The sequence below is a fragment of the Grammomys surdaster genome, unplaced genomic scaffold (genome assembly GCF_004785775.1).
Source record: "Grammomys surdaster isolate TR1022 unplaced genomic scaffold, NIH_TR_1.0 125889, whole genome shotgun sequence".
Classification (NCBI taxonomy): Eukaryota; Metazoa; Chordata; class Mammalia; order Rodentia; family Muridae; genus Grammomys; species Grammomys surdaster.
Genome location: NW_021620714.1, coordinates 1,108,978 through 1,136,326, shown reverse-complemented (window position 1 = coordinate 1,136,326; position 27,349 = coordinate 1,108,978). Strand labels below are relative to the sequence as shown.

The window sequence follows — 27,349 nt, the reverse complement described above, 5'->3', positions numbered from 1 at the left end:
TTGCTAGATGCTCTCCACTCAAGTGTTCAGTCAGCACTGAACAGGGGAAAAGGAGGTGCTTGCGAGTATCAAACATAAACTTGCCCAAGTATGTGATTATCTATCTAGGATAGATTCCTAGAAGGAGGTCACCAGGTCCAAGGGTGTTTGAATTATCAGCAGCACTCACCAGAGACCTGAGTCACTCTGGGGTCTTGTGATAACCACCTGCTGCTCTGTCTCCTAGGCCGAGTCACCCTTCAGAGTCACTCCACTCAACACTTCAGAGTTACAACACTTATCCCAGGCCATTCCTGACTGACCTCTCCCTCTAAAGTCTTCCTTCTGTAAGGCCAAGGGCCTCACCTCATCCTGGGTTCAACATCTAGTCACAGTCTTACATTTGTGGAGTGACACAGTGAAAGGCTTTTGATGCACAAGGCAATAGTTTTGCAGAGAGATGGCTTTTACAAGTCTGTCTTTCAAAACCAAACAGAAGTTTTTTATCTTTTAGAAAATCTAGTAGGTGAAAGGGTGGTATCTCATTACTATTGTTAGCATTTTTGCTGCTGATACTGAACATGAGTTCGTATTTAACAGTTAATTCCTGTTTTTTCCTGGTACTTGTCCTTTGACTGTTTCAGAGCTTTAGGGGTGTGTTTTTGTTTTATTTACTCTTTTGCTTTGTCTTGCTTTATTGTTGTTATTGCTATTTTTTGAGACAGGTTTCTCTGTTTAGCTCTGGCTGTTCTGTAACCAGGCTGGTCTTGAACTCACAGAGATCTTCCTATCTTTGCACCCTGAGTGCTAGGACTAAAGATATGCACCGCCACTGCTCTGTGTGTTTTATTTACTTTTCAAGACAATTCTTTATACTATGAATGTTTCCTCATTTATTGTTTGCATCTGTTTTGCTACAGACGTGTTTTTTTTTTATAATCAAATCAGCTAGTGCTCTACAAACATTTATTCTCATTTGTTTCATTTTAGAAATTTCTTCTCTTAAAATAGACTACTCTGATACTTTCCTCTAACAGCTTAATGATGGCGTTTGCTGCAGTTTTTCCAAATAGCACAGTTGGGAAGTATAGCTCCAGCCTCAGTTACAACATGGTCATCTTAAACTGCACTGGCTTTGGCAGCGTCCTTTAGTGTGTCTCTGTGTCTTCCTGTGTCTTCTTGCATCAGTTTTGACGGCACATCTTAACGTTGTAGCTTTGGGGCTAAGTAAAATGATTTGAAAGCACCATCTTAGCACTGATACACTTTAGCGTTTGAAAGTACATCGAAGACAGCCTAGCTACTCACTTCCTGTTTGTTTGATGCTACTGCTGCTGTTGTTGCTGTTATTGCTGCTGCTGTTATTGCTGTTGTTGTTGTTTACCTCCCCCCATGATGTCTCACTCTATAGCTCACTGTAACACTCACTGTATAGCTCAAGCTTGCCTTAAACTTGAGGTAATCCTCCTTCCTCAGCCTCCACACAGATTGCAGGCATGCTAACATAATTTGTATATATTTTATGTAACATATGATATTTCTGCATATGTATATATTACATATTGGAATATTAACCATTTCTTTGTAATTGAAGTATCAAAATACTTTCATCTATTTCTTTTGAAATACACGGTACATTGTTTTCCTGTTGTGTGATAGGACACCAGAACATCTCCCATCTGTGACTTAGTTCCCACAACCACTCTTTCCCTGTCAGCCATCCTGCCTGCTCTCCCAGCTTCAGGCAACCATTAGTCTGCTCTGATCTTCTGTTTCTCTTCTTTCCTCCATATCTTTGAATTTTATTCATCTAAAAGGTTTTTATAGTTATACAGAGTGCTCACTTTAAAGACACCCTTCTGGAGTGAGGCAGAGGATCTCTGTGAATTCAAGCCCAGCCTGGTTTACATAGTGATTTTCAGGACAGCCAAAGCTACACAGAGAGACCTTGTCTCAGAAAAAAAAAAAAAAAGCTAGGTAGTGGTGGTACATGCCTTTCATCCCACTACTCAAGAGGCCGAGGCAAGAGGATCTCTGTGAGTTCAAGGTCTGCCTTCTCTACAGAGCTAACAGCCGAGACTACACAAAGAAACCCTGCCAAGGAAGGAAGGAAGGAGGGAAGGGGGGAAAGAAAAGCCCATTTGAGGGCGGGTGTGCATGTGCATGCATGTTTGTCTGTCTGTCTGTGTAGTGCCTGCACATGAGTATGCTTCTGCATAAACCATATGTACATGCAGAGACCAGAACAGGATGTTGAATACTGCCACTCTGCCTTATACATGGATGTAGGTCTTCCTCTGAACTGGAAGTTCACCACTGGACCATCAGGTTCTCAGGATCTCTGCCTCCCAGGGCTTGGGGTGCAGGCATGTGCAGCCAGGCCTGGCTTTGTGTAGTTTTAGAGAAATGAACTCAGGTCCTTGCAAGTACAGAGTAAGCTCCATTACCTACTGAATGATCCTGGACTCTTCTCCTTGGCTAAGATTCATTAAGCCCTAAAAATTAAGTTTGGAAAGAACTTTATGTTGTTGTAAAATTATCTCTACAAAAACATTATCTTACTTAACCAAGTCTGTCAGCAAAAAAGATTGTGGCTATCTTTTATTACTGCTAGCATGAAGAAAATACTTTTGCCATATAAATTCAGTATATATAAGGGGGAGTTGAAACAGGGTCTCTATCTAGCCTCATTATGTTTTATTGATTTGTACATAAATAAAAGCCATTTACTTATTCTCTCTGTTGATTTGTGTTCGTTCTTGTGGTGTAGGTAGTTGGTTGGTTGGCTGTTCCATAAGTCTTATAGAAAGACAGGTACATAAATTTGTAAACAAAAGAAAAATTTTTTTTGTTACTTTTGTATTCAGTATACTTCTTATATCTGACTTATGTCTTGTTTAGAATTTTTTGGGATGCTTGAAACAGTAATATTAATAACTGACCTTTAAAAGTAATTGGCATTATTTTTTGCTTTTAACTAATACACAGAAACCATGTTTTGTTTTGTTTCAAGATGTATTTATTTTATGTATTGAATACACTGTAACTGTCTTCAGATACACCGGAAAAGGGCATCAGATCCCACTACAGGTGGTTGTGAGCCACCATGTGGTTACTGGGAATTGAACTCAGGACCTTTGGAAGAGCAGTCAGTGGTGTCAACCGCTGAGCCATCTCTCCAGCTCCAAAAACCATAAAAGTTTTACATGTTAATGGAGTACTGTGTTCAATATATCTAGACATTGCTAATGTTTGAGTCAGTTGGACATATTTATCTCTGAATTCCTGTCAGTTCTTTGTGGCGAATCTTTCAGAATTCTTTCTCTTAGCCCTTTGAAATGTTTAATACGATATGATGGTCTATAGTTATAGCCTGTTTTTACAACTGTTTTTAAAAGCCAGACATGGTAGTATATGCCTTTATTCCCAGTACGTGGGTAGCCAGATCTCTGAGTTTGAGGCCAGCCTGCTCTACATAGTGAGACTCTGTCTCCAAAAACAAAAACATAATGCTGTCCTGAGTTTGTTTTAGGACACAGATAGTATAGCATGTAGCATGTTGGTTTTTAGACCCATTTTAATCAAATCCATTTGTCAGCATGAATGCTCGAACAGTGCCGGGCAGCACTGAACCCCAGCTGGCAGCAATGCGTGTGTGTCCGCATCCTGCTTTAGGTTTAAAAGCAAGCCCACTTTGTACTTTGCTATGAAATCTTGGATGAGGGTTGCTGCTTCTTGCCTAATACTTGGCAGTTAGTGGTTGAAAGTCAGAGCTGCCCTGACTGCTTCATCACTAAATAAAAGAACGGAGTAACAGAGTTAGAAAGGAATAATCACACTGCATAGAGTGAAGCAGGAAGCCGCGAGCCACCAGAGGGGCCTGTCACCAGTGGAATCACAGCCCCGCTTTGTGTTGCTGCTACTCTGACACAGTGAAGGGGAGTCTATTTTGAAACCATCCTGTAAATGAAAAGGTCTGTCATTCCCGTTCATTCCGCTCGCTTTCATTTTCCCCAACAGCAACAATTCTCAAATGGAAATTTCACATTATAGGTTTTCATTTTTAACGTGCGGAATTTGCTGTTGACAGAAAATGCAGGCCTCTAATGAGGCCAGATTTTGAAGACTGCAATGCAGATTTGCTGGTGCCACCACTGACTGACCTGTCCTGTTCCTTCCAGGACCAGTTTGCTCAGGCAGGGACTTTAGCGTTCAGTCAGTCGGTTGGACTGAGTTCTGTGAAGAGAAGACTCATTCGCTACGGATCAGAAAAGGCTCCCATTCCCAGCATTCTAAAGTTCTCCTGCCACATACATTTTTGTCAAAATTCTATTTACTCTTAGTTTCATGGTGAATTCTTGAGGATGCCAGTGCTGTCAAGAGTTTGTATCTGTGGCTTACTGCTTGCCAGGCACTGTTCTTAAGTGCTTCACAGAAGTTCTCAAAATTGGAATGGTTTTAAGTTTATAGATTTTTGTCTGTTAGGTCAATGTGGCCTGCTGAAGTTTTCCCACTTCAGAAAGTCAAGTGACAAATTGACCAAGTAGGTGGATTAGATGACAAGCTTCTGCTTGTCAGAAGTGTACTGCTTCTGGTCTGTCTCTGTTTCAAGAAACGTAAGGTAAGGGGTAGAAGTGATTGAATAACCCTAGTGGTCGAGGGAGGAGGGGAAGGACGATTGGGTCATTTAAGGAGTGAGGAAGGAGGAGAAAGGTAGACGCCATTGAAGGAAGAGCTGGAATATCCCTCTGCTGACTGCTCTAATTTTGAAACAGTTCCAAGTCAATACTGGGATAAGGACTAATAATAGTACTGACATTTACTGAGCATGTGCTGTGTGTCAGGCCCTGTGCTGCCCTCCCCTCCTGAAGGGCTGTGTGCTTTGCAATCGAGTTCACGATTCGATTTCTTAAATACTAATTTCCCTGTGATTATTAAAACACTCTAACTTTCAGAAGATTGCCTTTCATTTAGTCTAGTCTTGACTCTCCCGACATCAGACAAACTAGCATACGCAGATCGTAGTCTTCCCTCAAAGCTTACTGGTCAGCCGGTAGCTGTGATGACAGGTCTGCAAGTTCTCTGTCATTCTAGAGAAAGCTTCCTCTTTGTCTGGAGTGGGGTTTTTGTTTTTGTTTGGTTTTGTTTTTGAGATTGGATGTATTGGTTACTTTCACATTTCTGTGATCAAGCACCACAGAGAGTTTAAGGGAGCAGAACTTTATTTTGGCTCCCAATTTAAAGCGCAGGTGAGTGACGTGACACAGAGCTTAATCCCAGTACTCAGGAGGCAGAGGCAGGTAGTCTCTGAGTTCAAGGCTGTTCTGGTCTGCAGAGTGAGTTCCTGGATAGCCAGGGCTATGCAGAGAGACCCTGTCTCCAAAAGAAGAAGAAGAAGAAAGAAAAGCGGGGCGTTGGGGGCGGGGGCACGTTATTGTGGGAGGAGCATGGCAGCCGATTTGGCTTGGTCTGTAGGTGTTTGTCACGTGATTGTTATTTATGAGTGGATCACAAAGCAGCCAGTGCAGACTTGAGCTGAGCTGGGCACTGGTAATCTCCTAACCTTGTCCTCTTAGCCCTGTGTCTGTCCACTAGACCTCATGTCCAACAGGCCTCACCACTGTCTTAGCGTTTCTAGTGCTGTGGAGAGACACCATGACCACAGCAACTCTTATAGAGGACAACGTTTAATTAGGGCTGGATTGCAGTTTCAGAGGCTCAGTCCATTATTGTCATGGTTTAAATCATGGTGGTGTGCAGGCAGACATGGTCCTTGAAAAGGAACCAAGAGTTATACATCCAGATCCACGAGCAGCAGGAAGAGAGTGACTGACATTGGACCTGGCTTGAACATCTGAACCCTGAAGCCCATCCTCAGTGATACAATTCTTCCAACAGGGCCACACCTCCTAGTAGTGCCACTCCCAGTGGGGCTAGGGAACCATTTTCATTCAAACTACCACAGCAACCTCCTAAAACAGTGCCCTGGTTTGCTTTCTGCTGCTTGAATGAGCTGAGGACCTAGGATTCAAACACATTCACTTGTGGGGGGCATTTCATATTCAAGCCATAGCATAGGGTCTTGCTTTTTATTTTAGCCCAGACTGGCCTTGAACTCACTGTCCTGACACTTCAACCTCTTGAGGTTTTACAAGCATCATTGGCCTTATTGAATTGTATTGTTACCTCGAGACCATTATCATTTTCTTTTGTGTCCCTACAAGCCTAAGCACCATGCTAATCACAAATTATGTGCTTAGTAAATGATCCTGCACCAGCTGAATTAATGAATAAATGAACAAGATACTAAATTAACATTGTCCAGCTAGTGTTTCTACGGAGCTCTGTTTGTAAACATGCAGTGCAAAGAGGAAATTTTTCAAAAGTCACTTACTGCCTCAAGTTTTTTTAATTTAAATTCTCTTTTTTTCCCTCTAAAGTTCTTTGAGCATTGGATCACTTTACACTTTAAAATTTCTGAAGACTCCAATAATGCAGGCTCTCTCCCATGTTTTCTTTATTTAAATAAACAATGAGGACCCCAGAGATGCAGATCTGTGCTCTTGCTTACCCTACCCCCTCTGCTTAACCTTACTTAGGACAGTGAGGACCCCAGAGATGCACTGTCTCATGATACTTCCTTGTTTAAGACATGGTGCTTTAGTATGTACAACCTAAGAAACAGAAGCACTCCTGGGTGTTGTGGTGGTGCAGACCTTTGGTTTGAAGGCTGAGGCAGGTGAATCTTTATAAGTTTGAGGCCCATCTGGCCTGCATAGGGAGTACCAGGCCAGCCAAGGCAGCATACAGTGCTTGGTCCTGCATAGCCATTGTTAGTATTCTGTCTAAACTCCACCTCCACAGTCACCTGGCAACAGCCAGTTAGGCCTGCCCATTATAAAAGGGGCTTCTCTCTGTCACCTTGCCCCTCCCCCCTTCCCTTCTCCACGTGGTCATGGCCAGCTTCTACTTCTCTTTCTCCGCCATCCTCTCCCATTTCTCTCCCCCCACCTTTGCCCTCTGCCCTGAATCACCCTCCCCCCCCAAACCGTTTTGTCTGGTGTTGTCTGTTCTAAGCTGTGCCAAAGTCTAACAGCCATGGTAGAGATGGAATGATGGGGTTCCCACCCCTGGGACAGAGCCAGCTGGGTGTGGGCCTCCACAAGTGTTGATGGTTACTATGGGCATAAGGCTTGTATAATAGCGCACATATTTTCATGTTCCTCCTTTGAGGAATGTCCTCTCTGCCAAGGGTAATGACTCCATGATAATCAGAGACAGCATGAGTCTGGGAGGCAAGGGTGTGTCTATGTCTTAGCAAAGTGGTAGAACACTGTGACCTTCAGGACAACCCTTAAGGCTGTGGGAAAGAACATTGAGAACATGAGTTGAAAAATATATAATTTCTCAACTATGCAAAATATAAGGACACAATTGTGAATTGTATAAGGAACTCCACAGATCTAAAGGAACAGAGACAGCTGCACTATGAGCCAACTCGTCAGAAGATACAAAGACCGGCAGATTCCTGAGTTCAAGGTCAGCCTGGGACAAAGGGAGAGTTTAGGTCCAGGCCCATAGAAATGGTTGTTTCAGGGAATAACCCAGCTATCTTACTGTCTGTGCTTGTGCTTCCTGTCTCTTTCTAAGAATCGAGGGGCTGGGGTCATGATGCTGATTGATGGGGTGATGTAGAAGGAACCTGGGGTAATGACTGAATTGATGTTTACATCAAAGACTGAGCTTTTGATTTGTAAGAGATGAGCTATCCAGACAGTTTTTAGAATTACAAAAAAAGGCTGCCTCTAACAGAGCTGTCTGGAGATCTCCAGAGAAAGCCAAACATAGAACATAGAATGGGCTATCTGGAAGGCTGTCTCAAGCAGAACATAGGCCGTCATCTTATAACCCACTATTTGAGTTCCCACTTTCAAACACCCCTTCTCTCAGAACCCCTCTCCAAGCCGAGGCTGGTCCTTGGCAATACAGCAACCCTGTCTCACACAAAGATATAATAAGCACGTGCTCCACCAAGTATCAGGGCAGTAACCCCCACAAGTGTCACTCTGTTAGTTTTCTCATTGCTCTGACCAAACACCCAGCAAGAAGCCACTTAAGGGAGGAAGGATTTCTCTCGGCCTTTGATTAGTGGATACTGTCCAACATGGCAGCACTGAGGTGAATCCTGGCACTCATCGGACCTTGCTGTTTCTCTCTACCACTCTGGCTGTCCATGCCATTCATGTTCAGTGAGTCTTCTCCCTAGGGTAAATATCTCTGAATATGTTTCTACAGCGTGCCCAGAGGTGTGTCCTCTGGGTGATTCGCAGTCAAGTTGACAGTAAAGATGAGTCATCACAGTCAAGTAGATGCGGAAAACACACACACTCATGAGCCAGTGAGACGGAGAGAAGCAGATAGTGTCTCAGCATTATTAAGAGTAGACACAGACTCCCCAGAGGAGAGAACTGGATCATACTATAATGAGGGGTCTCCCCTTCCTTCTTCCTCCTCATTCTGTGTCCCCCCTCTTTCCTCTCTTTCCTTTCTTCCTGTCTCTTCCTTCTCTTTCTCCTGTCTTCCTGTACCTCTATTTTCTTTTTTTTTTTTTTGGTTTTTCGAGACAGGGTTTCTCTGTGTAGCCCTGGCTGTCCTGGAACTCACTCTGTAGACGAGGCTGGCCTCAAACTCAGAGATCCACACGTCTCTGCCTCCCAAGTGCTGGGATTAAAGGTGTGCACCACCACCACCCGGCCAGTACCTCTATTTTCACTGTGTAGCCTCAAACCCAAGATCCTTCTCCTGAACTTTCATGCCTTGGAGAAGAATCATTAACCTTAAGAATACATCCATTCTTTTTATTTTATTGTGAATGATATAAATTGTTATGTGACCAAGTACAAAGCTAATTTTTAAACATTGGTAAATGATATTTTGGTAAAATTTACCTTTTAAAAAAAGTATTTAAACTGTACTTATTAAACATCTCAAGGTATGTTCTCTTACATTGCAGTTCCTCAGTTTGAAACCGAATGTAGTTACGTGGATGCTACACTTGAGGAGTTTTTGACCTGGAACTGTGACAAGTCTACTACCTCTGGACCATTTAAAAATTATGATCATTCCAAATTCTGGGCTTATGCTGACTATAAATATTTTGTCACTTTATTTGAGGGTAAGACAGATGTTTTCCAGGTGAGTTGTACATTCTTTTTAGTTTTGGTAGGAATTTGATTCTGAGAGCCATCCTAAGTTAGAATTTTGCTGGTTCCTTCTCTCTTAACTGCCTGTTTCTCCTCATGTGAGACCTGACCGGTTTACCCACTGAAGCCAAAGGCCTGTTCCACAGAGGCTGACATTTGGCATGTTCAGGTGAGTAGCAGTGTTACATGTTTTTCTGCTCACCACTTCCACCTTTAAACATTGCCTACAAAGTTTGGATTGTGCTAGAAGCATTGACTGCAAGTGGAACTTCCTTTCCTTCTGGCCTACACGGAAATCTGTGTTCTGTCAGTGATGTGGTGGAAGCTGTTCCATGCAGAGACACTAACCAGACTGCCTCTGCCTTCAGTCTCTCCTCAGGCTGTCTGTGGCTTCCTCCGGTAGTTTATGGCCTGAGCAGAGAAATCTAGACTCTGGGTAGAGGTGTCCGAAGCCCTGCCGAAGTATAGGAATACTTATGGAAGTTCTCTGGCATATCTGACAACAGGGTTTGTAAACTATCATGTTGTTTTTTTCTCTTGAGTATGTCAGACATCAGTTTGGTGGAGTGATTTTGCAGATCCCTGCTCTGGTTTCTGTTCTCCTTAAGTGTGGATGGGGCAAGAGGGAGTGGCCCCAGGGAGCTTGTTTACTTGTCTGCTTTGACCCTAACAGTCAGAGCGCTGGAGTCTATCACCCATGACTATCATCTGTGGAAAGAAGTCTTTCCCCTTTAGCTCGGCTACTCCTTGCCTTGTATCCTCTGCTCCCTTCCCCCTTCCCAGCTTGCCCCACCTTGCTACCCTTGCTCTGGACCCTCCTCCTGGGTGTGATGTGTAATGCTCTTTGGTTGTCACACTGTTCCTGCTCAACCTGTGTTTTCCCTTTTCTTACTGAATCAAGCTATTCACAGAGTTACTGTAGCTACAAATGTTTTCATTTATTATCATCTCCATCTCCTGATTGTGGGATTCTGTCACCATCATACTCGAAGCTTCTTTATCCCTATGGCCATAAAATAAACATGTTGATTTTGAAAATATTTAGTAAATGCACCATACATAACTATGTTTAAGTGGTTTTCTTGATCTTCTGAGTGGTGGAGTTTCTTATAATTTTGGATCCCTTTATAGGTCTTTAACCCTGGAATGCATAGATTTCAAATTAACTTTTAGATATACTGATCCTCCCCATCCCCTTACCACTCTGTAGATTGAACTTTCACCTTCTCCCACCACAGTTCAGTAATATCTTGTGCAATAATAGCATTTACCAAGTGGTCACATGTCCCTGGTTCCTGTCTAAGTGCCTTACATTTAAAATCCCCACGATAATACTATGATTTAATAGTTATTTCTGTTTTAAGAAAAGTAAGACACAAAGAGGTTGTGTACCTTCTCTCAGAAGGCGTCTGTCAGGTTAGATGAGGTTCTTCTGGCCCTTCTGAGTCAAGCTCTGCTACCTTGGATACTTCCCAGCAGACTTGGTCAAGGTGTTTGTTTCATCTCAGGCGTAGCTACTACTGGCACACTTATGACCAAGCTGTTAAGTAAGGTAATAAGCTGGAAAGTAAGCCCTTTATAAAATCTGTTTTGTTTTGTTTTGTTGTTTTTTAGTCAAATGAGTTTGTGTCAGTTCACATTGTGGTAGTTAGTTCTGTTGTGAACAGTCAAACTGTTAATATTATATCAAGATTGTTAATATTAAAATATTATAACTCATCTGTCAGTTTTCTGGTTGCCAACTCTTTGTTCATCAGAGTTACCTAAGTTCTTGTCTTACTTTTAGAAATAGAATTATCTTAGTTACTAAATCATGCTTGTTATTGCTTCGAGCTTTTTTTATATTGGTTTGATTATTGGTAAGTACCAATCAGAAGATCAACTACTGTACCTTCAGCTACATCCAGTCTCTGGGCTACATATGACCCTGTCAAGAAACCAAAACTAAAACAAAAAAATAGATAGCATAATAAGCCTGTTGATGTTGATAACAAATGATATTCTAAGAAAATATACTTTGAAATTTAATATGATTAGAGGAGTGGGCTGATTTACATATTTTGCAAGTCATCTTGCTGCCTGGCTATAGATGATGGTTGGATTGCATATCTGCTGCTCCGCCATAGTGGTTGCAATTTGTTGATCTGTCAAGTGATGAAGAAAATCTTGTCTCACACATACTCCTGAGAAAAGGAGAAGGATTTAATAATCTTTTTAGATTATTGTGAAATTTTTAAAAGTATCACACTAAGCTTGATAAGAGCTATTTTCTTAGAAGTTCATTAGTTGTAGTATCGATTCTGAGTCCACAATAAAAGAACTCTTTGTATTCCTATAATAAACACCCCCAACCCAGCTTACACAGAATGGGTCTTATATAATGTTGTTCATCAACCATTTGGAAATGTTGGGCTACTGAATTGTGTAGCACTTCCGAATGTTGGCGTGCTACAGTGGGCTTGATGCACCCCATCATCTAAGAAGTCACTTCTGTCAGTACCACGCCGTTCTTTTAAGAAAGGTTTTAGGACTCAGGAACTCCCCAAGTTGTGTATCTCAGGGTGCAGTTCCTGGTGTCATCTTCATTCGACTCAAATATTTGCTGACTTATCTTTGTTTTTTTCTAACCATCTTTTTGTCACTGGTTTCTGGTTTGATCCATTGTGCTCAGAAAACATAAATGGCATTATTTCAGTCCTTTTAAATGTATGTAAGTTTTTTTTATAGCCCCAAGTATGGTGAATATTGATAAATGCCCCATGTCAACTTGAAAATGGCACATTCTCTTGTTGGGTGGAGTACTTCATACGTCTCCTTGAAGTTAGCCTGGAATTCAAGTGACCACATCTTACCTGACTTCTGTACATTTGTCTTGTCTGTGGTATAGAGAGAGACACGGTTAGCATTTTCCTCTTTTTTAGATAGGTCGGGTTTTGCTTCATTCGTTTGGCTTTATTGACCTTTTATTATGATGAAGTGAATTTACTTTGGCATATTCTTTATTCTGATCCAATTTACCTTGTTTTGTTTGCCTTTGATTAATATTAGTACAAAAAAGGAATGTTTCGTGCAGAATTTAATTTCTTTAAAATCCTAGAACTTACAAACTAATTTATAGTGGCACAGTAAGTCATTGGTTGTCAGAGAATAAAGTTTATAGGGGGACATGAATCATGAAGGGACACTGGGGAGGTTTTAGACATGGTCAGAATGTGTCATCTTGATAGACTCTCAGGATGCAGGTAGGTCAGATTCATCAATCAAATGCTTTAAATATATGCTACTTGCCATACACTAATTATATCTCAATAATCCCTTTAAAAATAATATATTTGGGGCTGGAGAGAAGGCTCAGCAGTTAAAAGCACTGACTGCTTATCTAGAGGACCCAGATTTTATTCCCAGCACCTACTGTTGCAGCACACACCACACATTACAACCATCTGTCGCTCCAGTTCCAGGAATCTGATGTCCTCTTCTGGCCTCCATGGGAACCGGGCATGCACTTGGTTCATAGACAGACATGCAGGTAAGATAGCCATGCACATAAAATAAAAATAGATCTTAACAAAGACAATCCTGTTAGCACGTTTTAACTGCACTATCTTGACCCCAGCAGTTTTGTTCACCATTGCCTGTACACAATCAGCACAAGTGTCAACACAGTGAAGTAGACAAATGACAATGTAGTGGTGTTATGAAGACAGTTTTGACCTCACAGATCCAAAAGGGCCTACAAGAGTCTTCCTGAGTCTAGCATCTCTTCCCTACTTACTTTGTTCTTCTTGACAATGTCTCCTCAAATTCTAAAACAATCTCTCATGAAAAATATCCTCTTCAAGTCACGTTTAATACCAACTACCAACACATATTAATCATGTTCATAAGATATATAAGGATAGCATTTAAGACCCTCCCCAGCACCCCAGCCCAATGGCTTTGTCTACATGAGCCACCATCTGGTCCCCTCGTAGGCTCCCGGGCAGACCATGTTCTTTCCTACCTTCTGACCTTTGCCTAGACCTTGTTGAGTTTTGCCAAGTAAGTTCTACTTCTTAGGGCTGGCTCAGACTTAGCCTTGGCCTTGAAACCTCAGCCACTTAAACACATACAAACCCTCGCTGGCATTCCTTTGTGTCCTATTTGGGCTCGTATTTCATAGAATTGCGTCTTGGTCCTCTAACACACTGGGCTATGTGCTTTCCTTTTTCCCTGAACTGCTGGCATAGGACTGAATACGGAGTAGGTATTTGAATGATTACATACTTTAGTCTTTGACATTCTTTAAAGAACATTTTGATGAAACCCCTGACTTTACCCTTGTCAAATCTTCTGTGTCTTCTAGATAACCAAGTGTAACATCTGTCAGTTTTGATGAGGAATTTCTAGCTTTCTTCAGCCTTCTACCAAGTTTATAAGTTTTAACTTAAAGCCTCTGTTGGAGGTTTCCATCTAGTTAATCTTTTCTTCCATAAAGATTAATTCTCTGTTAAATATGCAATGCTTATATATTGGCAAATAAGCTGGTAAATATGTACTAATATAATTGGAAAATATCTGGTAGTCTGCAGATGACCTAATTGACACCAGACTTTTGTGTGTGACAAAATTAGTCTCCTTGGTTTTCTAGTTCCCCATTCATGCCACTGACTGAGCAGAGCTTGTCTGCGCCCTTTTCCTTTACTGCCCTAGGAAGATAGGGAATTTGTGAGAAACATTACCTTTATCTTTTGTAGTTATTGATAAGCATTCTTAAAATTGAGGTTGTGAAGAATCAACATATAATAAAAGGAATTTTGTACCGAAAGAATGTTTTCCAGGTAGATTCTATTTCATGTTATGATTGAGGTTGGCTATGGAGACTCAGGAGTCTTACTAAGTCACCAGGATATCGAATCTGCAAAAGCAATAAATGGAAGATTAGTTCAGCCCCGTTGGACTCTGTAACATGGCTGTGTGGATGTGTTGAAATAGAGGCAGCTGTTTTGGAAATGATTAACGGAGTGTCAGATAGGGATGCTTCTGACAAGACAGATCAGCACCTAAGAATTCATGTGCTTAAAACAATACAAAATAGAATTTAGATGTCTATTCAGTAAGTAGAGACTTAATGACCTCATCTCTTTCTGTACCCAAAGGTCATTTTCCTGAGGGGGAAAAAAAATTTAAATTCTGTAAATTAACTGTAGTTTGAACAATCTTGCTACTTTTTTTAAAGAATTCCAGTTTTATTGCTCTGACAAGCATTAATTTTTTTTTATTCAGATGTACATTTGTTGTGGAATTATGAATAGTTGTTTTTCTGTAGTCTGGCCGGTGAATGGAAAATAACCAGTGTGAGACAGTGGGTGTAAGATTGACAGGGGAACATTGTGGAGCTGAGGCATTCAGAGTCCAGTGGTAGGAGCTGTCGATGTCAGCCATTTAAACCCTGGGCTTAAATCCTTACCTGCAGAGTAGGCACGGGGGTAACAAGGAACAGGTTTAAATTCTCTGACATAATATCATATAAAACTAAGTAATTTAATCATGGATTTCTAGATGATTTTTTTGTTGTTGGTGGTGGTGGTTTTTATGATAGTCTGACAAACTTTTATCCTGTCTTAAAATCTTCCTACTGGTTTTTCTTTAGTGTTGTTGTTAAAAGTGTAGAAAAAGAAATAGATGAATCTATTATGTGTGCAGCAGTTATAAAGCAGAGTTCGTTCATTTCTGTAACAGTTACCGAACATATTCATAGAGACAGGTTTATGAGCATTTTGAATCTTGGCATGGTGGCACATACCTTTAATCCCAGCAAAGACTGACAAGAGGCAGATCTGAGCCAAGGCTACTCAGGAAAACCCTGTCTCAAAAATAAATAAATAAACAAACAAACAAGAACTCTAGGTCTTGAGTAAAAATAGATCCAGGAACAGTAGGAGAGTTTAGATTGCAGGTAGTAAGAGTTTTGGGTTGGGTTGGTTTTTTGTTTGTTTGTTTTTTGTTTTTTTGAGGTACTGGTATTTATGTGAATACCCGGCACTCACATATTTTTGTTTCATTGTTCAAAAAAAAATCAAAGAAAAAAAAACTAATGATTAAAAAACCACAACAGCGTTGGCATGCTTGAGCTGCTAGTTGTTTTATTCTTCTAGCAGTATGCTTTCCTTATTGCACATACAGATTCATGGCTCGGGGCAGAGAGCAGATTCAGTCACCTATGAATCACTGTTTCAAAAGCCATTCTGTGACTCATCTGCTTGAGACTGGTTTATAGGTATGAGCTGAGGCTCTAGTTTCGATACCTTTAAATGACTGGGCTCCCCTAGAAGGCTTCTTTTATGTGGTCATCGAAGTGCAAAAGAGTAAAATGCCTGTTCCTGCAAATACTGTCAGTAAAGGCCTGTGGCCTCCCGAGTTGAGCTTCCATGACACTCCTGCTACCTGCAGTGAGTACTTTTACCCTAGGTAGCTGCAGAATTCTGTCTGTCGATTATTGTCTGTCTCTGACAGCTGTAAGAGTCACACCTGGTGGGCCTACTTGACTCATCGATTGTTTGCAAGCTTCCCAAACAGTTCCTTGGATATTATAAATAGTAAACACTTGTTGAGTGACTGCTGCAACTGAGATTACTCAGATATGATTGGTTGAAAAGTTTTTTCATACTGTCCTGAAAACCTAACCCTTCCCATTTCCAGCATTTTCTGTAAGAAAGTGTAAGTGCTGAAGACCAGCTGTCCACGTGAACGTGTGTACCACCGAAGAGGGTGTGGGGGAGGTCAGTTCCTGATGAACTATGCGTTTTTTTCAAACAGGAGGTGGTGTGGTCTGACTTTGGGTTTCCTGGAAGAAATGGACAAGAAAGTACATTGTGGATCGGATCCCTCGGAGCCCACACTCCCTGTCATCTGGACTCCTATGGTTGCAACTTAGTATTCCAGGTACAAGGAAGGTAATGTGATTGTGTGCGTCTGTGTCCAGCTGTCTGATTTTGAGCACACTGAGTCAACAAGAAAAGGAAAAAGGTGGGGTCAGATAGTAGCCCCACCCCCAGATGTCCACCAGCCCCATGACCAAGGCTCTTCTCTACACCACTGTTCTGTTTCCTTTGGTGTGTCTCGGCCATGATCAGAGTTCTCCCAGAGGCCCCCATGCTGCTGGGCATCTCTCCTCTTAGGAATGTTCATTCACATTTCACTCCCTCCCTCCGCCTCTCAGATACAGAACAGAGAAGTTTATTGAAACATAGAGGCTTCACTTCGGCCCTTTGGATGTTGGCAGGTGCCAGGAAGCCTGGATCATGTAGTGGTGAGCTTTTATCTCTGCCTTAGTGGCAGATTGAAAGGACAGTACCTGATGACCTAGAATTTGGATGTGCTCAGGCATCATGTGTGCAGCCTTATTCCACCGACTTAATCGTGCTTCAGATTGTCCTTTCGGCCCTTTGAGACATTTGCAGAGCAACTCATAGAAAACCAGAAATGGCCACATGCAGGTCCTCAACGGATCATGAAGGGATCCAGAAGAAATAGTGTGTGTGTGTGTGTGTGTGTGTGTGTGTGTGTGTGTGTGTGTGTGTGTGTGTGTAGGGAGGCACACGTGTCACTGGGAAGCTGTGGAGGTCATAGCAGTTCCGTGTTGGTTCACCAAGTCCTTGTTAAAGGCTAACCTTTCAGGTACACTGTCGTATCCGGGAGTCAGCAGTGAGTCGGGTGTGAGCCTTCTCAGCCCTTTTGGAGTTAAGAGTTTGGAAACTGAAGTGTGACAAGACAGAGCTTTGCGTTAAAGTTGCTTCTTCCATGTGCTCTGAATTAGGAAGCAAGCCAAAGAGATTCCAGAGGGTTTTTTCCTTTGATTAAAAAAAAAAAAAATACATAGTTTTACTGTAACCACATACTTTTCATTTTCATGGCACCCTGATGTGATAAAACAGCTTTAGTAAATATCTTGAGTGTTCATCAACTTCCATGTGTCAGAGTAGGTGGAGGTGATCAAGACTGTGTCCTGAGAGCAGTTCCCTGGCTACTTGTAGGCCTTCAGCAGTGAAGGGAGATTGTTTGCTCCTGGAGGAAGCTTCAGGTGATTGGAACTGAAAGATGGGAGGTGGTGCCTTACCAGTTTGTGGAAGAGAGGTTTTGCTCAGTGGGCTTTGAAGCAGAGTAAGTGTCTGTCACCCAGATGGAAGGGACACAGAGTCCCCGGAAATCGTGGGCTCTGCAGAGGACCCTGTGTAAATGGTGTACTGGGAACAGTAGGAGTGGACAGAGAAGGCCGTGTGGAGCACAAAGGTCTTGACTCCCAGCCAAACACCCCAGTTCTCCATTCCTTCCATGTACAAAACCAGGGGAAGCTTTGGAGCAGGGGGTGGCATGGTGATTCGGTCCTCTGCTGGAAAGACATGCACATTTCAACCTGTGAAGCCAAGCAAAGCAGGTTGGATAGTGTGGGTATGATGGCCGTTCCTCTGGAAAATGCTGCTTTGGAGAAGCCAAAAGATGCATGTTCTGGGTCCGTGTGAGTCCAAGGGATACTAAGAGATGTGGACCTCTCTCTACCACCATTGTAGAAATAAGATGAAATGGATGACCTCTTCAGAGCCCTTCCTGGAGTGGAACAGCCATTCCTGGAGAGGGTGCCTTCGAGCACCTAAAGCTTCAGCAGTTCTGACCGAGTGGCTGTGATAGGCTAGAATTTCTGAAGAGTCAAGGACTTCACTGTTTCTATGAAGCCTCCAGTTCCAAAGTGAAATAAGACATGAGTACACGCTTGGCAGTTTGAGGCCTGCTTCTCTGTGCAGAGAGGACTGGTGATGCTGGCGGCTGCCAGGGCTCACACTCGGGAGGGAGGGCTTTTGGGTTCTTTTTTCCTCTGGTCCCATCATCTCTCCACACTAACTCCTCAGCTCGCCTCACTCTCCTCCCTCTTTGCCTCAGCACTCTTCCTTCTAGTACTGTAAAATGTAGAATTTTACAGTCTTGTGAAATAAAATTTATTACCCCATTCCTAAAACAAAGGGAGAATCCAGTTTATAAACGATCCTCAATTATATTACTTTTAGGTTAAATAGTATCATTTATTCATTTCTCATCCTTAGTAGATAGATAATTAAACATGTCTAACTTCTAGACAGGGAGAAGTCTAGAAGCTGTTTGCTGGGGAGGGCTCTGGGGGACTTATTCAGAATAGTAGTAGAGCGCAGATATTTGCAGTGCTGGGATCTGGCTCAGTGCTAAGAGGCCTGCAGCACGAACCTGATGGCTTAAGTTCAGTACGCAGCAACTCGTGAAAAAGCCAGGCGTGGTGCCCTTCTGTAACTCAGATGCAGAGGGCAGAAGAGACGTACAGTCCCAGGAACTTGCTGGTCAGACAGTCTGTCCATTCAGAGCTCTGCATTCAGAGAGAGAGATCTTGTCTCAGAAAGTAAGGTGGCTCACCTTTGTGATGACACAGGCCATTAATCTGAGCACTCGGAGGTAGAGGCAGGAGGATCTTTATGAGTTTGAGGCCAGCCTGGTCTCCATAGCAAGTTCCAGGAGAGCCAATAAAGTTACATAATGAAGCCATGTCTCCAAACACCAGGGGGAAACCAAGGAGTTAAGACAGTGAATGATGAGGAAGACAGGCATGTCAACGTCGGCCTCTCGTCTCCACACGTGCACAGGCGTCTGTGTGATGTGTAGAAACACACATAACAAACATACCACACACATATATACATACAAGATAGAATGTGATAAAGGTTATTCTGGTTAGCTTCAGGATTAGGAGTGAAGGCAGTGATAAGCAGGCTTTGCTATAAGATACAAAGACAAGAAACGCCTTACCCATGAGATCCTATCCCAGCAAGGAGAGGGGCGGCCTCAGGAAAGCGTGAGACACCTGCCAATGGGAGCTACCTTCCATCAAACATCTGCAAGGGATCAGCTCTGAGTGAGAGGCCACGTTCCTGTATGAAGTGAATTTAATTTAGTAAAACCGAACCTTTGGCTGCTACCTTCTTACATGTTCTATCTGAAGTTGAAAGCTAACTTTATCTTGTTTTGTTTTTTTCAATTAGGAAAAGATGGCATCTCTTTCCTCCTGAAGATACGCCTTTCCTTTATCCAACCAGAATTCCTTATGAAGAGTCTAGTGTGTTCAGTAAAATCAATGTTGTCAACCCTGATTTAAAGCGTTTCCCTCGGTTCCAGAAAGCTCGAAGACATATGGTCACGCTGAGCCCAGGACAGGTAATGGGGCTTTAAACATCGATGAGCTGTCAGTGGACACCACAGCCTGGTGCCTGTGCTTCCCTTGTACAGATAGGAATAGTTTCCTCTCGGTAGGCCCTGCTACCGGAGGACAACTTCTCTATCCGCCGATCTGAGAGATGGAAAGAGGGAGCACAGCTCCTCCTGCTGGTCATGGGAGAGAATAGGCGTTGAGGACATTCAAAGCAGGTGAAGCCATTATTATTACTCAGGTTAAGCGACATGTCAGGGTGTGGTACTAGAACATAGTCACAGTTAATACCTGTTCCACCAGACAGATAGACACAGACTGCAATGCATCCTGTGCTCAGAGGCAGGTGGACTGAGGAGGATTTTCAGCAAGAATGGTAGACTTCTGAATCTCTTCTAAAGAGACTGTATTTCACATATATTCACCCTGTGGGGAAGTTTTCCATTACAGCAGTGGGCTTGCTGTACCAGTTTCTTAGCATTTGAAAAGTTTTTATTCCCTCCATCAGCTTTATCCTGATCCCCTCCATTGCCCCCTCCTTGCTGGCTCATCCTGCTCTCCACACATGCACGCAGATCCAGCGGGCCACATTGCATCAATCGTCCACCAGACACTTCCCTTCACGAGTGCTCTTCCTCCTGCCCCCCAGTACCTACCGCTTTACTTTGTACCTCTGTAGACTTTACTGTTCTGGGCATTACACCTGCAGCCAAACAATATGGAGCCTTTTGTCTGACTTCTGATGCAGAACATGTCTTTAAGGCTGAACGTTCTTGATTACGTAGGTGTACCACAGGGATCTACTCCTGAGCTGATTGCGTGCCATGTTAGCAGTGTGTCTTGCTCTGTGCGCGTTTGCTGTAAGATCCTTGAGTGTTCAGGAATAGGATGGGTGGATCAGAGTGTGGTTGACCTTCTGAGAGATCGCTCTAGTGTTCTCCACAGAAGCCATTTTACATTCCTACCTCCAGGGTCTGAGGCTCTGACTGCTCCAGCCCCTTCCCCAGCGCCCTGTCCTTACTGTATACCTCGGGAGGTTTTCCAGAAAATAAAGTGAAGTCGCTGCATGTGCCCTTCCATCAGAATGTTCACAGCGACTGTTCAGTGGCAAAAAGGAAAATCTGCAATTTCAAGGCCTTTAACTAAAAGTTAGATGTGAGCAGAAGTCACAGGATTGAGGAGTGGAAAGCTGTAAGCGCATGACCTCGGCGGCTGGGGGCGGGGCCTCCTCTTCCCGCCTTTCGGCAGCTGGGGGCGGGGCCTCCTCTTCCCGCCTTCACTTTGTTCCCTTGGCTTCATCCCTGTCTCTCTTTCCCTTTAGCAGTCTCAGCTAGAGTGAGAAATGTCTGGTTCTTGTGGTAACTATCTTTTGTTTGGTTTGCAGGTTCTGCTTGTTCCCAGACACTGGTGGCATTATGTGGAGTCTCTTGATCCTGTCACCGTCAGTATAAACTCCTGGATTGAGCTGGTATTGTTGTTGTTTGTTGTTGTTGTTGTTTTCATCGTCCTTTAAAGAACACACGCCTAGGATAAGCAAAGCTCACCTACAACATTGGATCACTAGTTCTCTGTGGCATTGGCTCCCAGCAGCCGGGATGAGTTTGGTTCTGTGTTCTGTGAGTCTGTCCTCTCTGCCTGTGCCATTCTCTTATTTTGGTTGAGTTGGTTGTGTTATGTTTTGTTTGAGATGTAGTATGTAGGGTTTCAAGTGCTTGGTCCTCCTTCCTTGGCTCCTGAATCCTGGGATGGCAATTGTGCTACTGTGCCCCGCCACTCCTCAAAGGGACACAGAGAGTGGCCCTGACATTGATGATTTCCTCGGATGGTGTCTGGAGAGTTGTGTTAGGCCTAGCGGGATCTGCCGTCTATAGCTAACATTGCTGGTTCTGTCCCACTCCATCCCAGATGGATTATCTGTTTCTTGGTTCAGGATCCTTACTTCTAATCTTGACCCATAGGCGTCAGAGTGGCATCGTTCAGCACTATATTTTTATCATTCATTTTTGCCAGGACCCTTTCCCAACAACACCTTCATCCTGGCTCCCTTTGCTATTCGACAATGCAGTAGCTATTGGGCTCAATCTGTCTCTAACCTGAAACCTCAGTTGCGTGTGCACTGTCTTTAACCAGTGCCTCTGATTGAGCCTGTTCCCCCTTAGGGCTCTGCTTGCATCTCTGCCCTCCTTAATCCACAGCCTGACAAGTCTCTGCTCTCTTTGGCAGCTGCACCCTCCCCTTGGTTGAGGTGTTTCCTTTGGTTATGGGAAGGGCTTTGGAGTAGGTGAGTCCTGAGAATTTCTGAAGCAGGAAGCTGTACTTAAGGGCTTAGGGAAGCAGAGACTCGAAGCCTTTGGGCTCAGTGGGAAGGATGCTGGGAGACCAGCAGCCTCACAGAATGTCTGCTTCGAACTGCAGCTGGAGCAAATGTGCGATGGGGTCCACTGCAAGACTCACACCTGCCATACCCATCCCCCAGCAGATGGTTCACTCCAGGCGAGCTCAGTTTGTAAGCTCACTTACAAAACAGCGATTGTAACTGAACCCAGCTCAGGAACATGGTTGAGAAGCTTAAATTAGACAGCCTGTAAAGACATCCAAAATAATCCATACATACACGTTACACACACACACACACACACACACACACACACACACACACACACGAGAAATCACTATGAGTAAGAGAAGAGGTATGATGTCAGGGACTCCCCGGGCATACATACCACATAATACTGAAGACCCACATGGGTGTATTTATTTGGTGGGGAGATTTCTTCCTCATAGTGATAACTTGGAACACTGCAGCCCCTTTTCTAGAAACCTTGTCTAACTTGAGACTTTTGAGATTTTTTTTCATATGGTCTTTGTCATGCTGGGTTGCCCCATCCTGTACTGCCTGGCTTCCCAGTCAGCTTCATATTTGTTGTGTTAGTTATCTTGACCATTCTAGCATATCCAGAGAGTTCTGAATCTTCTCGCTGGTGCACTTAGTGAAAACTCCTTCACGCTGCCCAAACGAACGGTCAAGTATATCCTTGCTTCCTGGCACATGAAGCTATCCCGGGACCCCTTGTGCTTTTCTGTGCTCCAGGCTTGCAAGCTGCTCATGTCTGGAGACAGCCATGTTCCTCTATATGAATGGCATTTATAAATAGATCTGGTTCCTTAGACTGCTCAGGGCAGTAGGATGGTGGGGGAGGGGCGGCACAATTATAGGCATAAACCTTTTCATGGGATTTCTTTGTTGTCCTTTTAATGTCATAGAGTCTACACTAATAGTCTTTCTTTCACTTCTGATATTAATCATTTATGCCTCTTTTTAAAAATCTGCACTGGCCACAGCTTATCAGTTGCTTGCCCCTTTTAAGAACTTACTATAGGTCTCCTGTTTTTAATTTCATTGATTTCTGAGTCTTTGTTATTGAGCAGTAATGTCCTGATTTGCCTATATAATACAACCAAAAATATTCTTCTTTTCCCTTAGCAACTATATCCCACTGTGGGTGTGCTCCTCTGTCATTCAGTAGACCCCCAGTGGATAGATGTCTGATTACTTCTGGCATTTTATAAGTATAAATGATGTCAGGGTGACATGTGCATGTGCTGTTCTGTATTCACTGATGCGTGACATTGGGGAGGATCCTGACCCCCAGGTCTCACACTGCCATGATGCAGTCTTGGATTTCCATCAGTGGCACGTGAGCACCGTTCCTCCCACAGCCTTGTGTACAGGCTGTGCTATGGAATTAGATCGGATTGGCTTTTTAAGAATAGTTACAAAGACTTTTCACTTTCTGAGGTCATAAAGGAATTATTATTATTATACATTAGTTCACATTTAAATCCATGGGGAGTTTTGGGACGCATACAGTGTGAATGTATTAGATTTTATCTTCTCCCAACGGGGTTTTCCCAATCCCAGTAGAATTGTGAGAGATTTGGTTTGTATGAAAGTCCCTTCTACCTCTGCTGATCCAGTGTCTGTTGAGTCACCTGTGGGTTTGTGTCCTCTGCCCACTCCTGCTTTATTTACCGAGTCCGCCATGTTGGTAATAGCCAACAAGACTGACTTCTCAGCATGTTTTTATTAAAGTGTTTTCTTGGTATTCTTGCTTCTATTTTTTATATATAATCTTGTAAATCAATTTATCTGCTTTGAAGAGGAAAAGCTTCTAATACTTTTATTCAACCCATATTAAATTTTATGAACTTTTAATGTTGAATAGCTCTTCTTCCTTGTTGTCCAAATTCAGTTTTCTTTCTTACAAGTGTATTGTAAAGTCTCCTCTCTCTGACTTTGTGTTTCTGAGTATTTCTATTTTCCTGGCTGCCATAGTAAGATCTTTGTTCCCCTTACATCCATTCTGTGTTTTGGCTGAGCACTGTTGGTATATATGGTGGCTATTGGTTTTGATTGAATTATTATTTTTTAATATTTTCTGACATTATTGGGTTTATAGATGTATATCTCTTCTTTCTTTTTTTTTTTTTTTTTTTTTTTTTTTTGGGTTGGTTTTTTTTTTGGTTTTTCGAGACAGGGTTTCTCTATGTAGCATAGCCCTGGCTGTCCTGAAACTCACTCTGTAGACCAGGCTGGCCTCGAACTCAAAAATCTGCCTGCCTCTGCCTCCCAAGTGCTGGGATTAAAGGCGTGTGCCACCCCTGCCCGGCAAACATATCTCAAATTCTCCACAAGTTATGATAGTTTTATTTCTTTCTTTTCAACTTGTTTGCCTGTGGTTGTTTCATTTAATCACGCTGGCTAGTACTAGTACAACTAATTCAGCAACAAACAGTGGAGGATGATGCTCATTTTTGTCCTCTTACTGACTTTAAAGGGAATTCTGATGAATGATTTCTTGATTTCCTTGCTTGTTTTGAGATGGTCTCATGTAGCTGCAAAGTCACAGTGACCTGAGCATGGTCTTGAAGTGACTCTCCTCCTTTTACTCCTAAATGATGGAATTATAAGCACAGTGATTTTCAACTGTGTAGTGGTTTCTCTTTAATTAAAACTGACAGGTGTGGGACTGAATTGTTGATACATTTTATCTGTGGTATTTATCATTACCTCTTTCAAAGGTTTTGTTGCTTTTTTTTTTTTTTTGAAATCTAGAAGTAATGTAGAATTGAGTGCCTTTTAAGCTTCAGTGGGAATGATCACATAATATCATTACATGTTTATACTTAGCTTCTGGGGAGGGAAAGAGGAATGACAAACCTGCAGACACGTGCTTAGAAAGCTGGGGTTGGGTGGTGTCTTACTCGGTGTTCTATTGCTGTGAAGAGGCATATGACCATCGCAGCTCGTATAAAGGAAACATTTAATTGGGACTGGCTTATAGTTTTAGAGGTTTAGTCCGTTATTATCATGGCAGGAAACATGGCAGCATTCAGGCAGACACGGTAGCTGAGAGAATTTTGCATCCTGACCCAAAGGTAGCAGGAAGAGAGAGTGGCAATGGGCTTGGCTTGAGTTTCTGAACCCTCAAAGCCCATCCTGGCCTCCAATAAGGCTACACCTCCTAATAGTGCCCCTCCCTGTGAGCCTTGGGGGCTATTTTCATTCAAACTACTACAGGTGGTGTGGGGTCTCTCTGGAGTAACCACAGCACACTGGAAGCTCAGCATGTTTAATTTATAGGGTTGAGCAGGGAGTCTGGGTAGCTGAATAGAACTGGCAAGAAGGTGGGGTCATTACAAGCAGATAAACCAGAAAGCAAGGTTTGTGGTGTACAGCTGGATTGAGCAGACAGAATCAGCTAATCTCAGTAGACCTGATCTCCGTTTAGGAGAGCCTTCAGTCTGTAATTTTGGGGAGTGGGAGAGAAAGGTATGGTGGATATTTTCTACACATGTCAACATTCACACATGGTCCAGGGAAGGCTCTGCCATCTCCCTCTGAGCCTCACCGTCCAGGGAAGGCTCTGCTGTTCCTCCCTGGGTCGAGGCTCTTGGGTCCTTGATTCGGCCGTGCCCGTGTCGGCAGCACACGTTCAGTCACAGCTTCTTCTACTCCCCACAGTTCTCTTCAGTAAAAATATGATAGTGTAATAAATTATACCAACTGATTTCTTCATTCATTCTTCCTTTTTTTTGGAAATAGATCAAACCTTATTGTGAAATAGTGTTTTTAATGTACTGTAGGATACTGTTTGTTCAAATATTATTTAGATGTGAATTCACATGGCTTCAGTAGTTTGTTAGGTTTTTTCCATAGTCTTTTCTAAAAGCTTGTTAATGTACTGTTGTTCCAGTCATCTCTTCTAGAACTTTCCTGAGAATTGGTATGAGTGTAAACAGACTCTCAAGTAGTACAAGTTTGGACCCTAAGGACTTGAGGCATTTGTTAGTCAAGTAATTGCTCTTTTAAGAAATGTTTATCTTTGTTTCTGTTGCCCATTTAAAAATTGCCTTATTAATGTATGCAACATCTTTCTGTATTCTCTAGTAATCTCTTTTTAGTTTATGTGTGTTATAGGCATCTAGTTTGAAATTTTTTCTCTTGCTGTGTTTTTAATAAATAGAAGTTGTTGGTTTTAATTCTGTTTATCAGTAATGCTGCCTTGTATCTTAAGCTGAGCTTAGATGTTTAGCTACTTCTTATTTGTTTGTTTTGTTTTCTGAAACAAGGTCTCCTTGTAAAGCAGCCTGGCCTCAGATGGGCCAGCAGCCCATGCTTCTGTCCTCTTGCTCAGGCATCTAATGCCAGCCCCTGTGTGACAACTCTCTCCACCCCCACAGAACCAGCCGTCCATTCTCCTATTCATCACATGATTTGCTTTTCAAACTCCATAAGGATCATTGTTTCACATGTTTATTAATTCCTTAGGAAAAAACCCTGGACATATCAAGGAATGGAAAAGATAAGAAAAAAAATGATCTAAGGTCATTTGTACATAAGGCCTATCTATGTCTTCTAACATAATTTTATTCTTAAGTTTGGTGAAATACACTCATAGATAGCAGGTGATAGTGAACACGTGAGTTATGGCACTCCCAGAGGCATGGGGGTGCCTGGGACAAGGTCGACATTCATGGCGGGCAGAGCATACAGCTAAAACTCTTAAATCATGAGGCACAGAGACAAATAAGAATATGTGATTTCATTGTGTGTTTTTTTTTTGTTTTTGTTTTTGTTTTTGTTTTTGTTTTTTGTTTTTTTTTTTGTTTTTTTTAATTTTTTACCTCAGGAAGAGGACCACCTAGCCCGGGTGGAGGAGGCAGTCACCCGCATGCTCGTGTGTACACTGAAGACTGCAGAGGACCGGCACCACCCCAAGACCTGGCTGAACCCCACTGAGGTATGATGCTCAGGTCTTCAGGCTGGCTCTTGGTGTGGATGGTGAGTGGGCCCAGTTGGTCCCCAGCACGATGCTGAGGGGTTCTTCTCTCCGTAGGTGGAGGAGATGTCTCATGAAGTCAACAGCTGCTACTTGAACAATGCTGTTTGTGCCTTTTTTGAACATTGTGAAAAAGCTAAAGAAGTAGAAATGCAAGCTGTGAGAGAAAACGGGGAGGAACCAAGTGTGCAGGAGCACATGGAAGTGGAGCATGCGCACAGCCCGAGCCTCGGCCTCGCAGCGGGGGCTGGGAAACAGGAGGCTGCAAGCCTGTTTGGCCCAGATCTAGTCCCTGTGACACCGGCATCTGAAGAGAGAGGAAGCACACTGGAAGGCAATAGTGAAGAATGTATCAGCAGCAATGGAGGAGACTTTGCAGACCTGCCCTGTGTCAGGAGGCAGCAAACCAGCAAAGGGACAAGCACAGTGGCAGAGCCGTCGGCCCCAAGGTGTCCTGTGGCGCCTTCTCAAATCTTCGTGTCCACAGATGACTTGCTGGACTGCCTAGTCAATCCACAAGTAACCAGGATGGTGGCCCAGCTTTTGATACAAGGAAAAAGCTTGTGATATTTTTTAATAACTTTGTAATAACTTTTTAAAATATATTTTTAGAAATAATA

At 42.8% G+C, this 27,349-nt stretch overlaps 1 protein-coding gene across 1 annotated transcript in view; it reads left to right on the top strand.

Moving 5' to 3' along the window:
* The window catches only part of Hspbap1 (HSPB1 associated protein 1), a 47,138-nt gene extending 19,789 nt beyond the window's left edge, over positions 1 to 27,349 (top strand). The window contains exons 3-8 of the mRNA XM_028752260.1: positions 8,993 to 9,174; positions 15,981 to 16,117; positions 19,223 to 19,394; positions 20,771 to 20,854; positions 26,580 to 26,690; positions 26,787 to 27,349. Coding sequence (XP_028608093.1) covers positions 8,993 to 9,174; positions 15,981 to 16,117; positions 19,223 to 19,394; positions 20,771 to 20,854; positions 26,580 to 26,690; positions 26,787 to 27,296 — 1,196 coding nt within the window. The 3' untranslated portion in view covers positions 27,297 to 27,349. The remainder of the gene's footprint in view (positions 1 to 8,992; positions 9,175 to 15,980; positions 16,118 to 19,222; positions 19,395 to 20,770; positions 20,855 to 26,579; positions 26,691 to 26,786) is intronic.